Source organism: Neurospora crassa, linkage group III, assembly GCF_000182925.2.
Source record: "Neurospora crassa OR74A linkage group III, whole genome shotgun sequence".
Taxonomy (NCBI): domain Eukaryota; kingdom Fungi; phylum Ascomycota; class Sordariomycetes; order Sordariales; family Sordariaceae; genus Neurospora; species Neurospora crassa.
The window spans coordinates 3377321-3392357 of record NC_026503.1 but is presented as its reverse complement, the minus strand read 5'-3'; the positions used below and the strand labels follow the sequence as shown (position 1 = coordinate 3392357).

General features: G+C 52.7%; 4 protein-coding genes across 4 annotated transcripts; all 4 read left to right on the top strand.

Moving 5' to 3' along the window:
* Window positions 1–3208: 3208 nt before the first annotated feature.
* NCU00309 (WSC domain-containing protein) lies at window positions 3209–6114 on the top strand. The gene is made up of 2 exons (XM_952687.3): window positions 3209–4098; window positions 4155–6114. Exons 1-2 carry the CDS (start codon window positions 3752–3754, stop codon window positions 5527–5529), a joined length of 1722 nt encoding a protein of 573 aa, XP_957780.1. The 5' UTR covers window positions 3209–3751; the 3' UTR covers window positions 5530–6114.
* A 464-nt stretch (window positions 6115–6578) lies between these two features.
* NCU00308 (NOL1/NOP2/Sun domain family) lies at window positions 6579–9197 on the top strand. The gene has a single exon (XM_952686.2). The coding sequence runs from the start codon at window positions 6796–6798 to the stop codon at window positions 8986–8988; it is 2193 nt and encodes a 730-aa protein (XP_957779.1). The 5' UTR covers window positions 6579–6795; the 3' UTR covers window positions 8989–9197.
* A 1384-nt stretch (window positions 9198–10581) lies between these two features.
* Window positions 10582–11319, top strand: NCU00307 (hypothetical protein; the record flags this gene model as incomplete). The annotated part of the gene is made up of 3 exons (XM_952685.1): window positions 10582–10670; window positions 10830–10981; window positions 11204–11319. The coding sequence occupies 3 exons, from the start codon at window positions 10582–10584 to the stop codon at window positions 11317–11319; spliced, it is 357 nt and encodes a 118-aa protein (XP_957778.1).
* Window positions 11320–11620: 301 nt separating this feature from the next.
* NCU00306 (MFS multidrug transporter) lies at window positions 11621–14416 on the top strand. The gene is made up of 2 exons (XM_952684.3): window positions 11621–12786; window positions 12844–14416. The coding sequence occupies exons 1-2, from the start codon at window positions 12180–12182 to the stop codon at window positions 14064–14066; spliced, it is 1830 nt and encodes a 609-aa protein (XP_957777.1). The 5' UTR covers window positions 11621–12179; the 3' UTR covers window positions 14067–14416.
* Window positions 14417–15037: the final 621 nt, after the last annotated feature.

Genomic DNA, 15037 nt, shown 5'->3' with positions numbered 1-15037 from the left:
GGGATACTCGGGTAGGGTGCCCAATCGTGGACAGAAAGACAAGCGGTTGCATTGCCGTCCGAGGAAGAGTTTGCGAGGTCTGAAACCAGCCAGCCAGCCTCTGTCTGGGTATTTGTATGCTTATGTCTGTCTGTAGTGTAGGTCGTTGGACTCGGGGGTGGTGGAGATGGTGGTGCCCTGGTGGGGGGACCGTGTCGATCTGGAGTCCAAGAAGGGTAAGCAAGCAGACGGATGGGTAACTCAACGCATGGAGGCGTTCGTTTTCCCGTTGGAAACCATCAGGTGGTGATGGGGAAGTGACCAAAATAGGAACTTGTGATGTTCCAAAAGTGGTGTCGAGTTTAAAGTTACTTAATTGTCGTCCAGTCGAGCCCGTGCCAAGAAAGCTGTCAGCGATTGCCAGTGCCGCTGTCAAGGAAGGGCGGTTTAGCGTAGTGTAGCGCGTGGCTAGCGCGGGGATATGCTGTGGAGTGGAGGCAGTTGAGACGGGCGGGGGTCAACAAGCGCGCGCATCATCTAAGAAGCCCGCGCTTGGGGAGGGAGGACTGGAAATGAAGGATCATCAACCGGGTTTGATGAGTGACAAGATGAACTGCTTGAAGCCCACGATGTCACCGACGCCAAACAATTCATGGTGTTGAGGTTTTCAGCTTTGGGCCCCCTTTGGGCGGGCGTTGGTTGAAACAAAATAGCAGATGGAGGGTGCGCCCGCTGCCCCGCGTTGAGGCAGTCCCCTCACTCACTCTTTCTGCCTTCCTTGGTGATTTAGAAAAGTTGGCACACGGTATGTGGAGTTGACTCTGAGGATCGGAAGTTTATCCACCACGCATGATGCATCTTGCCGTTGCGAGCGACTTCTTTTCCGATGCAGTGTATCGCTGTATGTAAACGCCAGGAAGAAAGGAAGTCATCGTCAACGTTGACAAACAGTACTAAGGTACGCTACCTAAGGTACAGTAGTGTAGTGTACCTTATTCAGCAGAGTCCACTTTCCAGGCACAAACCCCACTAAGGGAGGGTACCTCTACTGCTGGGCCAGTGCCCCCGTCTGCCTTAGCGCGTTTCAAACTTTGCACCCCCAAACACCCCTCTTTTCGCGGCTCCGACTGGGCGGGACGGGATTGGAGGGCGATCCGGCCAATTCCGCCCAGGGACCGCTTCTTTTCATTTTTACCCCTGTGGCGCTGTGTTCCCTTGAAAGGTCGAGATGAACTGTTTGGGGAAGAAGCGACGAACAATCACAAAGCTGGGTTACAGGTCATTCCATATGAGAAAATTGGTCTCGGTGCCATTTGGAGAAACATCCCAACATCGGAAGCTGCGGTATGATTTGCAGTCCGTTGCCGGGAAGCAACCTCCGAACAACACGCCGTGCCCAGGTTGTTCCAGGCGGGCAAAACATGGAAGGCTTCTCGAGTTCTGCTCCATTCCATGCCAATATCAGCGGCTTTTATTCATTTATCCCGCAGTTTCACCCACAAATTCAGGAACCCGTCCAACCAGGTAGCCCAAGATAGCTGCAAGAGGTAATGTAGACAAAAAATACATCCTCACGTCAGCCATCAGCTACGAGATATTCTGGGCCTCGATCGACAAAATCGTCACACCAACAGCCCGTTTTCCCCTCCTCTCGCTTCTGGAATCTCTTTACTTTGACGGGGCCGATGACTGCGCCGCCCGCTGTTGCACTCGCGCAAACCGTTAATATCTGGATACTGGTACGGCACAGACGGACTGACCACAACAGCGAGCCAGCGACTGGACAGGCTGGGTACCTAGAACACACAGAAATCACAGAAATTTTCTGTGACTGGAGCCTCTTCCTTCCTGGGCAAAAGAGGCCGAGAAAGCGAGGACCTGGACAGTGAACTTGGCGTACTTGATACGGAGCAGCATGGCAAACGTGATTGGACTGGCTCCTATGGGCAAATGCCGGCTCTCGCTAGAAACTGCTTCGACTGCCAGCATCCATCACTTCCAATGACCTCCATCATGATCACAGACTGTCTGAATGTCCGTCCACTCCAGCCGAGGACATGGATCCTCCCACGACTTCCTTCTCCCCGTCTCTCTCTTCTCCTCTCCCAATCGTGCCAACACACCCTTTTTCTTCATATACGGATGGTGTCCGACTACCCGTAGGTTGCAACCAAGGTTCCTGTCGCGATCCAGGGGAAATGTCCACCAACCGTCCAATCAATGACTTGTGGCGGCTGCAATATGCAGGTACGACCTTGGCTGCCTTTGCCCAAGCCAGTCTCCGCCTGAATCGCGTGCATTTGCGCCTTCTTGATTCGAGTCCCAGCTCAGGTCCCAACGCAGGTTTCCCAGGCGTGCCGACTGTCGACTGAGTGTGAAGTGGAGGTGACATCGATGGCAGAGAAAAGAAGGAAATTGAAAAAAAAAAATTGAAAAAAATAAAAAGATCCGTCATTGTCGACCCGGTCACAGCCCGCCTCTTGTTTGTGGTTTTACTACCCAACCGAACCGCCGGCCAGTCTATGAATGATGGTGCCCATTCTCATCTATCTATCATCACAGAGAAAGCCTCAACACTAGTCTTGTTTCAAGCCGATATTTGACACTTGCCCAGCTGCGCTTGACCATAAACTACATAGTAGATGTGCTCACGATGACGGTTCCATATCCTCGACAGCCATATTCCATCGCGTCAATCGGAGGGTTCACGCTAAGCCCATCACGGCGCGGTAGGTGGGGGCTCCAGGGGCTTCAAGGTTCTGGGCCGCAGAAGAAGTTCAGGCGGGTCCAGAGAAGCGACCAAGTTGTGGACCTGGAATGGAACATTTCCAGTTCCTGTTTCCGACCACCGGTGATCAACACTACACTAGCAGTCACCACATGGCTAGGCGTGCATCATGACTTCAGTCGAGACCTTGGTCAGTACCTGGAAACGATCAAGCTGCCTACGAGGTGTCAAACAGGTGACGAGAGCCGACGCCGTGACAAGGTGATGAAAAAATCAAACTTTTTATTGGAGGCGGAGATGCAACATATGGATAGCCAATCTGGATGGATGTTGAGATCGGAAGAATCTAAAAGTAAAAAAAAAAAAAGAAAAGTCACTTTTTGAATGGTATCCTACTGTGCGGACAACCACCCGCTTCACACTGCCCCTCCAGCCCTGCGCCGGCAAATCCCAGCTGCTGTTTGTCACTCCTCCCCTTCACTTCCACCTCTTTGTGCCCAGCCCGCATCCTGTTCCGATGAATGGATGGGTGGACTGCGTTGGTAAGCGTTGAGTGGTCAGAGAGGAGGTTACCAGTGAGAGATTTCAGACACCCCATGTCCTATTCAGGCACAGTCAATGGGCCGTCTTTTTATAATAAGCCCACGATACCCTCCCCCTCATCTTCTCATCTGGTCTCATCCTCGACTATCGTGGGCTTTGTCGTTCTCTTCGTTCTCCCTCACCTTCCTTTGACCTCAAGCTGCTGAGCCTGCTTAGCGCGTCCTATCTTTTCTTTAACCACAAGTCCATTCTTCTTGGTTCTTTGTGTGCTTTATCCGCTGAGCTGGATACAACAACTGGCATTGTTCAAGCACGACATCGGGAAAATCACACGACAACTATATTGATCAGTCTCGGTGCTCCGGTTTTAGCATCTATCCTTTCACAGAGCCAATATCAACTTCGAGTCAAGACGGTCGGTCCTAGAGACAGATAGACGACACTCCACCTTTACCACTTCTTCGACGAATACCACTTTACAAGAACGACACCGATTTCAAAATGATCTTCACCACTGCCGCTCTTGCGGCTCTTCTCGTCTCCGCGGCCGCCGCAAAGGATTCCCGCACCTTTGCCGTCTTGCGTCACTACGGGAATGGCCCCCTTACCACTTGCCGCGCCGACCCGATTGTCTCCCCCGGCACCGCTTCCGCTCACCTTCACACTATCATGGGAGCCAGCAACTTCGGTCTTAACGTGACTGGAGAGCACCTGAGACAGTCCCAGTGCACGACGGCCCTGCCAAAGGCCGATATGAGCAACTACTGGTTCCCGACCCTTTACTTCAAGGACCCCAAGGATGGCAAGCTCGAACAGGTTCCCTTCTACTACATGAACGTGTACTACTTGTGAGTATCCCATGATATTGCTTCATATGGGTCGTTCACATACTAACACAAAGCAGCTTCGAGCCGACCAACGACCAGATCAAGGCTTTTCCTCTCGGCTTGAAGATGGTGAGCGGTGATGCCATGTTGAGGACTCCTCCCCCGGGTGCTGCTTACGGCAAGGGCTCAAATATGGATCCTTCCAAGGGACCCATCACTGCTGCTTCCATCACCTGCCCCCGTGCCAACTTCAACCCACCAAGCTGGCCCAAAGACTCGGATGGTTCCATGGCTGGCATCAAGACCAACCAGGATGGTGAAGGCTGGGGCTTCCCCTTCGAGGACTGCGATGCCTACGCCTCGCCCTTGCGAGCCGATGTGCACTTCCCGTCGTGCTACAACCCCAAGGCTGGCCTGGACGACTACAAGAACAACATGGCCTTCCCCAGCGATGCCGGCAACGGCAAGCAGGATTGCCCCAAGGGATGGATCCATACCCCTCACATCTTCTTTGAAACCTATTGGGACACTCACGGATTGCTCAGTCGCTTCAAGGACCTTGTTGGCAAGGAGAGCCCCTTCGTGTTTGCCAACGGTGATGCTACTGGTTTCTCCGTCCACGGTGACTTTGTTTCCGGTTGGGACGAGAAGGCTCTTCAGCAAATCATTGACAACTGCGACGCTGGCCATGCTGGCATGCACACCTGCCCGGGTCTGATTGGCGGTGTCAATGATGACAGCAAGTCGTGCAAGATTGAGTGCCCTATCGATGAAAAGGTCGATGGCAAGCTGGACAAGCTTCCCGGCAACAACCCTATCCAGGGCTGGAAGTACGGTACCAGTGGAAGCAGCAGCGGCAGCGGCAGCAGCAGCGGCAACAACCTGGCCGTGGGTGTCGACTCTGCTGTGCCCAAACCCACCAATGTCGTCAAGCAGGCCGTCACCAGCCAGGCCCCGACCACTACTGTCCTCCAAACGACCACTGTTCAGTCAACCACGACTGTTTACATCTCTGCTGTTGGTGCGGAGCCTACTGATGCTGCCACTGATGGCAAGACCGTTGGTGACTTCAAGTATGCCGGTTGCTACGAGGACACTTCGGACCGTGTTCTCAGCGGAATCATTCGCGCCAACCTTGGTCGGGTCAACAACACCGCCTGTGTGACTCACTGCAGTTCCAAGGGCTTCAGCGTTGCCGGCACCGAGTATGGCGGCGAATGCTATTGCGGCAATGAGCTCTCCAAGGTCGAGAAGTTGGATGACTCCAAGTGCCACATGGCTTGCGAGGGCGACGATGCCGACAAGTGCGGTGGTGACTGGGCCTTGTCCATCTACAGCAAGGGCGGCGAGGTCTCGGCCCGTGATGTTCACGCGGAGAGCCACCATCGTCGTCACATTCATAACCACTACATGCACCACCGCCGCACCCCTGGTGGAAGGATTCGCAGGTAAGATGTCTTTTGGATATCTGACTGTGGTCACGGATTTCATTTCTTCTCTTCACATTTACTTTCTGAGCGGAGGTTTCATACAGAACCTCCATGGATAGGGATCATCTAGAAAGGGGAAAAAAAAAAAGAAAGGGGCGCATTCGGTATGAGATACCAGGAAAACAATTGCTTTTTCCACACAGCCACACAGCCCAAAACAAACCTGGGATACAGGGCTTAGGGTCTGCAAACCATTTTGACGAATCTGAAATGACCACATCTTTTCGAAAAAAAGGAGCAAATGCCCATGGGAGGTGTAGAAAGAGAAGGGCGCACCAATTTTCTTCCACTTCGCAAAAGAGACCTTTTTTTTTGTCTTCCTTTTGGCTCTTGCACATGTTACATACTTCACTTCTTTACCCTCGTTTGGTTGGGATTCTTGATGCCCAACACCACAGATATTTTTACCTTTTAGTTTTAAGTTTTAGGATTCCTCTTTGAGGAAAATGATTAGCGGCCTCTTTCTTCTTTTTGTGAAGAGGACCCATTTGAGACATCACACATGCTCACATACACATACTTTGGGCTATAGTAACATCGTTTCGTGATATGCTTGTACGCTTGTAGTACTTATGCCTGTGCGAAGTGTTTGGTCAGGACAAGAACGTTGTTTGCGTTGGTCATGGGGGATGTGTTCATGTTACGTGGTACTGTACGTGGTACGTGGTAGGCAACATACATATCGGGATCTAAAAACGGATCTTAAGTCAACAAGCTTTCCCGACTTCAGTGACGAGAATCGAAAAATGTTACGCTTGGCAGATTAACAGTCAGGGTTGGTGATCATCCACTGCAACTTGGGGAATAAACGGCCCTCGCTCCATGGTGGTGTTGTACCGGCCTGTTGGCTCGCCTTCAAGGGTCCAAGTTACAGGGGAAGAAACAGAGGGTCTGTGCTGAAAGAAGAAGAACCGTGGAGGAGGAATGGAAGGTTTTGCGCTTAGTGGGTGGAGACACTGCACAAACAAGCTGCACATGGAAGAAACTGAAGATTTGTGAACGTCTGCATAAAAAAGTTTATTCGATAGACTCGACGACATCTTCCAATTTCACAACGACGTTTTCAGACTCGAGGGTGAGAGATCATCTTGTTTTCCGAAACATCCTTCCTATTCTACCGTTTTCCACCTTTTTTTTTTTTTTTTTTTCCTTTTTACCCAATTAAATCACCGAATACAAAGCACCAACGAGGGACTTGATAAACACCACCACCACCACCAAACCCAGCATGTCCCTCTACCACGAGACAGCCGCCATCCTGACGGCCGCTGGTCCCAACGCCACCCACGGCGGCAGTCTCAAGTCTCGCATTTTCAAAGACAAATCCCTCAAGTCGCCTCCCGCCCAAGTCTACGCACTAGCCCTTGAAACCAGCAAATGGTCCGCCATCCTCAAAGAAGTCGTCGAGGCCTCGGACCTGCTCAAGCACGAGCGAAAACTCACGCCCGCTCTCTCCCTCTTGCTCGTGCACGATTTGCTGCTTTCCAAATCGGGTATCGCCCTGCCCGCCACCCACGGCTTGCGGGTCTCCATTGAACGACACAAGGCCCGTTTGAACTCGGAGTTTGTCCGCGCGCGCATACGGCGCAAATGTGCTACACTGGATGCGCTGCGGACGCAGGTAGAGATTGGCGCTAGGGGAGGATGTCCCGTGCATCCGCGGTGGATCAGGGTGAACACGCTGAAATCGACGGTGGAAGAACAGTTGGCTACGACGTTCAAGGGGTGGGAGGTGGTGGAGAGCGTGGCCGAGGTGATCCAGGCGGCCGATGCTTTCGATGGGCAGGGAAAGAAGGGAAAAAAGGTGATTCACATTGATGGACACATTCCCAATCTCATTGCCGCCTGTCCCGGGGTAGCGGATTTCACAAAGACGGAGGCGTACAAGTCCGGCAAGATTATCTTGCAGGATAAAGCTTCGTGTTTCCCCGCTTATCTGCTGGATCCTAGACCGGAGAGAGATGGAGATGTCATGGATACGTGCGCGGCGCCGGGGAACAAGACGACGCATTTGGCAGCGATTGTGCATTCACGGGTGGAGGACAATAAGGCGATTGTCTTTGATGGTAAAACTGGCAAGAAAGGAAACAAGAAGAAGAGGGGAGAAGAAGAGCAAAAGGGGACGACGACGACGACCATATTCGCATTCGAAAAAGACCCTCACCGCGCCAAAACCTTACAGAAGATGGTCAAAACCGCCGGATCCGACACCTTCACTGTCGTCAACGCCGGTAAAGACTTTCTCAAGGTCAACCCTTTGGATGCCAAGTACCGAAACGTCGGGGCTTTACTTCTTGATCCTTCCTGCTCTGGTTCGGGAATTGTGGGGAGGGATGATGCTCCCACTCTCCACCTTCCCTCTGCTCCTTCCTCCTCTTCCTCTTCCTCTTCCTCTTCCTCTTCCTCCTCCTCCACCAACACCAACACCAAAGCCAATCCCAAAGGCAAACAAAATAACAACAAGCGCAAGTCTCCGCCAACTACCACAGGTACAACAGAGACCCAAGAACCCCCAGCCAAGGTCCTGATCGACGACGACGGCGTCGCCATCCCCGTCTCCTCCCAGGCCGACCTCGAAGCGCGCATCGCCTCGCTCGCCTCGTTTCAGCTGACCCTGCTGCAACACGCCATGTCGTTTCCTGCTGCCAGACGCATCACGTACAGCACTTGCTCGATCCACGCGGGGGAGAACGAGCACGTGGTTTTGCGGGCTTTGGCTTCGGATGTTGCGAAAAGGAGAGGGTGGAGGGTGTTGAAACGCCAAGAGCAGGTGGAGGGGATGAGGAGGTGGGATGTTCGGGGAGAAGCCGAGGCGATGACCTTGGAGGAGGGAATCACAACAGAAGGGGTAATGGAAGAAAAAGAAAAAGAAAAGGAGGAGGTCAGGGATGCGGTTATCAGGGCTTATTATCGGGATGATGGTAGGGGCGTCATGGGGTTCTTTGTGGCGGGGTTTGTGAGGGACGGGACTATTGATGATCCGGTCTATCTTCTAGATGGTGTGGAGCAGCAGCAGCAGCAGCAAGAGGGCGAAGAGGAGGAAGAAGAACAAGAAGACCCCGAAGGACCGTTTGTGAGGGATGAGCAAGGACGGATTGTCAGAGACGAAAATGGGATTCCTACGTTGAAGAGCACGGGGAAGAAGGCGGTGGATTTGAAAGAGTTGGAGGGCGATGAAGAGAGTTCGGTGGAGTATCGTATTGAGGGGCAAGAAGAGGAAGATGAAGAGGAGCCGTACCAGAGGGATGGGAAGGGGAATCTTGTGAGGGATGACGAGGGGTTGCCGGTTTTGAAGGAGGGGAGGAGATGGAAGGTTGTCAAGGGGGGGAAGGGGCAGAAAGCAGAGGGGGTGAGTGATGAGAGCGAGGAGGAGGAGGAGGGTAGTGAGGATGGTGATGAATGGGGTGGTTTTGATGATTAGGTTATATTGGAGGGCAGAGTTGACAGGAAACTTGGGCGTTGTTGACGGCCAAAAGAATCAAAGCTGTATGGGGAAGCATAAATGGGTAACAACATCAGTACACAGGAGTCACATCAGTGATAGCTCTCCCCAGCGCTTCACACAAGTCAAGTTCGAGCTCGTATCTGGCTGACTTGTGAGGTCCGTTGTCGAATTTGACGTGTTATCACCTGTTAGGGAATGGGCCAAACAGACAGCCGCCTGACTTCTCACCGACAAATGCCCATATCGAAATCGGTTTGCTTTGTTCATTTGACACCTCCGAAGCCTATTTGTAAATAGTTTCTTTGGAAATTTACCAAAGCAGAACGGTATCCCAGGTGAGCGACTCCCCAGTTGCCAAAATTTGCAACAATCAACGAAACAAGATGAGGTTGTTGGCAAGTCAACTTTGACTCCAAACTTGACTTGGTCAGTGTAGGTTTGCCTTATAATATTGAGCCGGATAAGACTCTACATAGGTAGCCTGGAAGACTGATGCTAACGGACTATCGGCTCAATTATCACGCCCAAGTGGCAACATAACGTACTGTGTAAGTGCTACTATCACGTCGTCAGTTGACACACACACACGATCCGACAGTTATCGGACATCGCGGTGAAGGCGGGTAAGCACTATCGATTGCTGAGAACGCCCAGTGGGCTGATGATAATCTCAAGTGAAATATGGTACTATGCGCCCCCACAGCCTGCTCGTCGGGTTCCTGTTTATATCCGTGCAATCGCCAGCTGAATGATCCATGGCTTGAGTCGAACGGCGACCCGAGGCGGTGGTGTAGTGTAGTGAAGGATTGAAGATCCGGAGACTAGGTTGCCGGATTGTCATCATTGTCATCAGCATCATTGCCATCGGCCACCAAGGTGATCTCACCGCACCGTGTCAAGCGAGCGAGCGAGCGAGCAAAGCTTGTCACCGACCCTGGGGAATTGGCTGGTCTCAACATTTTGATTCTCGAATTTGTCGGGTTGACAGCGAGGAGGCATGGACAAGCCGATGAGCCTCGGCTCGGTCAAGATTTCGAAGCGACTTTCAAGGATCTGCCCTGTCTGGATTTCATCTTGGCGTACAAAAGTACATAAGCATAAATTTTGGCAGTGGAGCGGGACCACCTCAGTCGCGTGGGTTTTTGGTGGAGTTCTCCGGGAGAAGATCAAACTCCGTTCGTGGTGGGGCTAGGTATGGTCGGCATGTCGGTGCTTGCGAGCTCCGGATCGGATTTTATCCAATGTGCACACGCTTGTAGATAAGATATGGGGGGACGTGGCCTTGAAGGAGCCGCCGTAGGGCGCTGTCAAGCGCTGTGGCGTGCTGTAGGGCAGTTTACAGTTGCAACGATGCGACGCTGACAGGCCAGGCTTCCGCCATTTTCCATGACTGGCAAATCAAATCCGGCAACGTCTTCCATCTCCCACTTGCACCAACTTCCACTCGGGCATCGTCAACAATCAAACATGGAACGAACCGGTCAACCTCGATAGTATCGATAGCTGTGCCTTGCGGCCGAGAACGATACCCAAGTGAAAGTCCACTTCTCCGCCCGCTCAGCCCCCATCATGCCCGTGTTCCTCATCCATCACCAACAGCAACAGCAACAGCAACAGCACGAGACGAGACGCGGTTTGATCCCCTACTCAGCGATAAGGTAATGAGAGACGGACCCGACGACACGCTCTCGATCCTCTGAGCCTCGAGCCACCTCCAGGTCTTGGAGGTTGGTGTGAGCGTTGGGTTGGCGGTGGTGTTGATCGGGTCCCGTCACGGCAACGTCAGCGAATGCCGTCCAGATGCACAACACCAACAGCGCAATGAACACTGCCTCTTCTGGCCACTTCCCTTTTATCCTGTTCTCGTCATTGGTGCGACACCCGGCAGCCTTGTCAGGCCACTTTCTCAAACCGTCGACATGCCAACCCAATCAAGGCCTTCCCAGTCGCACAGCAGGACCGGCCGGCCGTGAGTGCCCAGCTCATACCCGTCTTGGGGTCTCATGGGAGCCTCCCGCCCGTCGTTCGTCCCGTTGTGTCTCCTCCTCAAACCCCCATTCTCAGGTCCCAATGCACCACGACTTCGATATCCGCTGTGCCTCAGCCTATCAGACGGCATGTTGAAAGTCATCTGGTCTTCTAGAACACCATGGGGTGCATAAAGTATAAGTATACTATTCCAAGACACCAGGTGCTAGTGTATCACACTTGAATGTGAGGCGGCACACCTTGGACTGTGTAGACTCCTCCACTCTACGGATCACGGAGCTTCGCTATTCACCCGTGCTCGTACTGCCCCCACCGTGATGATTGACTTGCAGTGCATGACGAGCCACTCCGCCAACGGCGAGGAGCCCCTCGGCGCCGATCGCTCGAACCCCTGGGCCTAGCCAGTCCCGTCTACCGGTAGGTGTCTCCGTGAATGGGATGTGCAAGTCACTAACTGCCCATTTCCGGAGCCATCTACCGTCGTCGTCTTCACCCTTTCTTCTTTTCCGTCCAGCTCTGGGCTTATTTCACCTTGCTCTGTCCACTGTGATCCACACCTACCATCCCTTTCTCGTCATCATGTCCGTCTTGTTCGCTAGCCACAAACCTGAGCTAGTGCCAAGGTGTCACCGCGCGGTTGCTAATCAGATATCGCCAGATCCGAGGTACCGGCGAGTTTGGGGGCCGACTATGGGTCCACCCATACGACCTCCGCCCCCTGGTTACTGACAAATACAGGGGGCTATGGCTGTTTACCAGTGATCGCTTCATGGATCTGGTACCAGCATGATGGAGCCTTACACGCAACTCTCCGTACCCTGTTCGGATGAAATACATACATGAACCAGGCCACAAGGTGGAGTTGACGCATATCGGAACCATCTAGTACCGGGGTGGCTGTTTTGCCTGTTCGTTGCTGTCTCGAATAAATATAAGCCTGTGTGTCCTCGGCTCGTCTTGCTCAAGGAGGAAGAGAGGAGAATATTCGTCCAAGCGTTTATCAACACACGCATGGCCCGTTGCTGAGGCTCTAACCATCTAGTTTACTTGGCCTTCTTTAGTCGGCAGTCCCTCACTTCGAGTACACAGTATACCTACCCTTTTTTTGTCGTTGTTGTATCAGCATCTACCCATTCGAACATACATACACCCTAATACCGGCCGAACCATCAGTCATCATGGCTGCCGGCACACCAAAGTCGTCCGGGTCGTCGACGGCGACAGCCATGGACATCGAATGTCAAAACACCCAAGTCAGCAAAGTCTCGCATTGGTACCTCCTACTCAACCCCGGTGGAATTACAGATGCCGTCCGCAACCACCACTATGAGGGCGAGGGCACACATGAAAAGCCGTATATCGTCGACTACCTCCCCGTTGACGGACACAACGCCATGCAATATCCCAAATGGAAGAAGTGGACCATTACCATCCTACAGGCCGTCGCCACCTTGGCCGTGGCCTTTGTCAGTACCGCCTTTTCTGGAGGCATCAAGGAGATTATCATTGGGTTTGGGGTCAGCACAGAGATTGCCATCTTGGGTGTTTCGCTTTTCGTCCTTGGTTTCGCTGTTGGGCCGGTACTATGGGCGCCTCTCAGCGAGTTCTACGGTCGCCAGATTCTCTTCTTCCTCACCTACATGGCCTTGACAGCATTCAATGCTGGCGCTGCTGGCGCTCAGAATATCCAGACCCTCGTCATCCTCCGATTCTTTGGCGGTACCTTTGGTGCTTCGCCCTTGACCAACTCGGGTGGTGTTATTGCTGACATGTTTAATGCCAAGGGTATGTCATCCATTCTATGCTTCACATTTTCTTTCGTCTAATACTGACGATTTACAGAGCGTGGTATTGCCTCTAGTGTCTTCGCCATGGCTCCCTTCTTGGGTCCCTCCATCGGCCCTATCGTTGGTGGCTTCTTGGGACAAGCCAAGGGCTGGCGCTGGGTCGAAGGTGTCATGGCCATCTTTACCGGCGTCCTCTGGATCGCCTGCTCCCTCACTGTCCCCGAGACATACGCTCCCGTTATCCTCCGTCGCCGTGCGAAGAACCTTAGCAAGGAAACCGGCAAGCTCTACGTCTCCCGCCTCGACCTGCAGACTCGCCACCAAACCGTTGGACAACAAATCAAGATCTCGCTCCTTCGCCCCTGGATCTTGCTCTTCACCGAGCCCATCGTTCTTCTCACCTCGCTCTACATGGCCATCGTCTATGGCACCCTCTACCTCATGTTCGCCGCCTTCCCTATCGTTTTCCAGCAGATCCGCGGTTGGAGCCCTGGCATTGGCGGCCTTGCCTTCGTCGGCGTTGCCGTCGGCATGATGCTCGCAGTTGGCTACTCCATGTATGACAACAAGCGCTACTCGCGTGTCGCCGACAAGCATGGCGGCATGGCGCCCCCCGAGGCCCGTTTGCCCCTCGCCATCGTCGGCTCCATCTTCCTTCCCGTCGGCCTCTTCTGGTTCGCGTGGACCAACGGCCCCGAAGTGCACTGGGTGGTGCCCATTATCGCGTCTGGCTTCTTCGCCGGCGGCCTGGTCATGGTCTTCCTCAGTCTCATGGGCTACCTGATCGACTCGTACACCATCTTTGCCGCCTCTGTGCTGGCCGCCAACTCGGTCCTCCGCTCACTTTTCGGCGCCGCTTTCCCCCTCTTCACCACCTACATGTATGCCGACCTTGGTATTCACTGGGCTTCGACCATCCCTGCCTTCCTCGCGCTCGCTTGCGTGCCGTTCCCCTTCTTCTTCTGGAAGTACGGCCACTTGGTCAGAATGAAGTGCAAGTATGCTGCTGAGGCGGCGCAGGCGCTCGCAAAGATGCTGGCAGCTGCCAAGGCGAGACAGGAGCAGCAGGAAGGCAGGAGCGGAGCTGCTATACATCAGCAGCCGCAGGTTGCTGTCCCTGCCGGTGTCGCGGAGGAGAACGAGGAGGTATTGGAGACAAAGGAGGCTTATTCCAACATGCCTACGGTTTCGGCCGTGAGTGATGATGAGAGGACAATGCACGGGTCGGGGAACACGACGGAGCTGGAGGAGGAGAAGGTTAGACGAGGGTATGAGTGAAGGGGTTTGACTTTTTGGTTATCTGGTCCTTACATCTTATCTTCATACATTCACTTTTTCGCATATTGTTTGCGTTTGGACATACCATTTGGGTCTTGGATGGATGACATGGTTCATTGCATGCATGGCGAAACATCGTTTGACGACACTTTTTATCTTGGGTTTTTGACACTTTCTTTTTGGTTCTTTTTCCTGGATACGATACCAAACCTGGCCAGACAGCCAGCGGAACATGAACACATAGATGGTCAGTGGGTTATAGATGGGGAAAGGTGGTTGATGAGCCCAAAATTGGCGATAGACATTAAAATCTGGTGAATATACCCACTTTACACAATCCATATTCTCGCCGATTTATCATCCTCACGGGATAAATCCCTACGTACGTACGGTGCTTATGTTCATGTCACGGATGCAGCCAGCACTGCCCTGAAGACAGCTGTTGACATCGAACCTTCCAGGGCGCAGCAAAAGGAGGCTCAAAGCGGCATACAGTATGAAGCATAAGGTAAGAGGCGAGGTACATGCGCAAGTATGCACCTGTTCTAGATGCATACCTACGTACCTGTCTGCTCCTGTCATGCATGCTTTGACTATTGATTGACAATGCCTCGCAATGCTCTGCATGGAATGGGCCACTTTACCTCCCGTTGCCACAGTCTACGATACATCGCTCGGACAATGATCATCGACGTCTGCAGATATTCAAGGGATTGATTTCTTTCGATGCTAAGTATGGCACACATTCGCTTTTGGCGACCTTTCCGGAATCCGGACTACTCAGTTCCGTAGAGAGGCGGAGGTGGGAAGGTGCTGCCGATAAATATATTCCCCAAGCATCCCAAAAGACGAGGCGGAAGGAACCATAACGGTCCGGCGAAGAGAAGAAACAAAGATCAAAACGAAAAAAAAAAAAAAAAAAAAAAAAAAAAAAAAAAAAAAAAAAAACCAAAGATTTAAATAAAAAATTA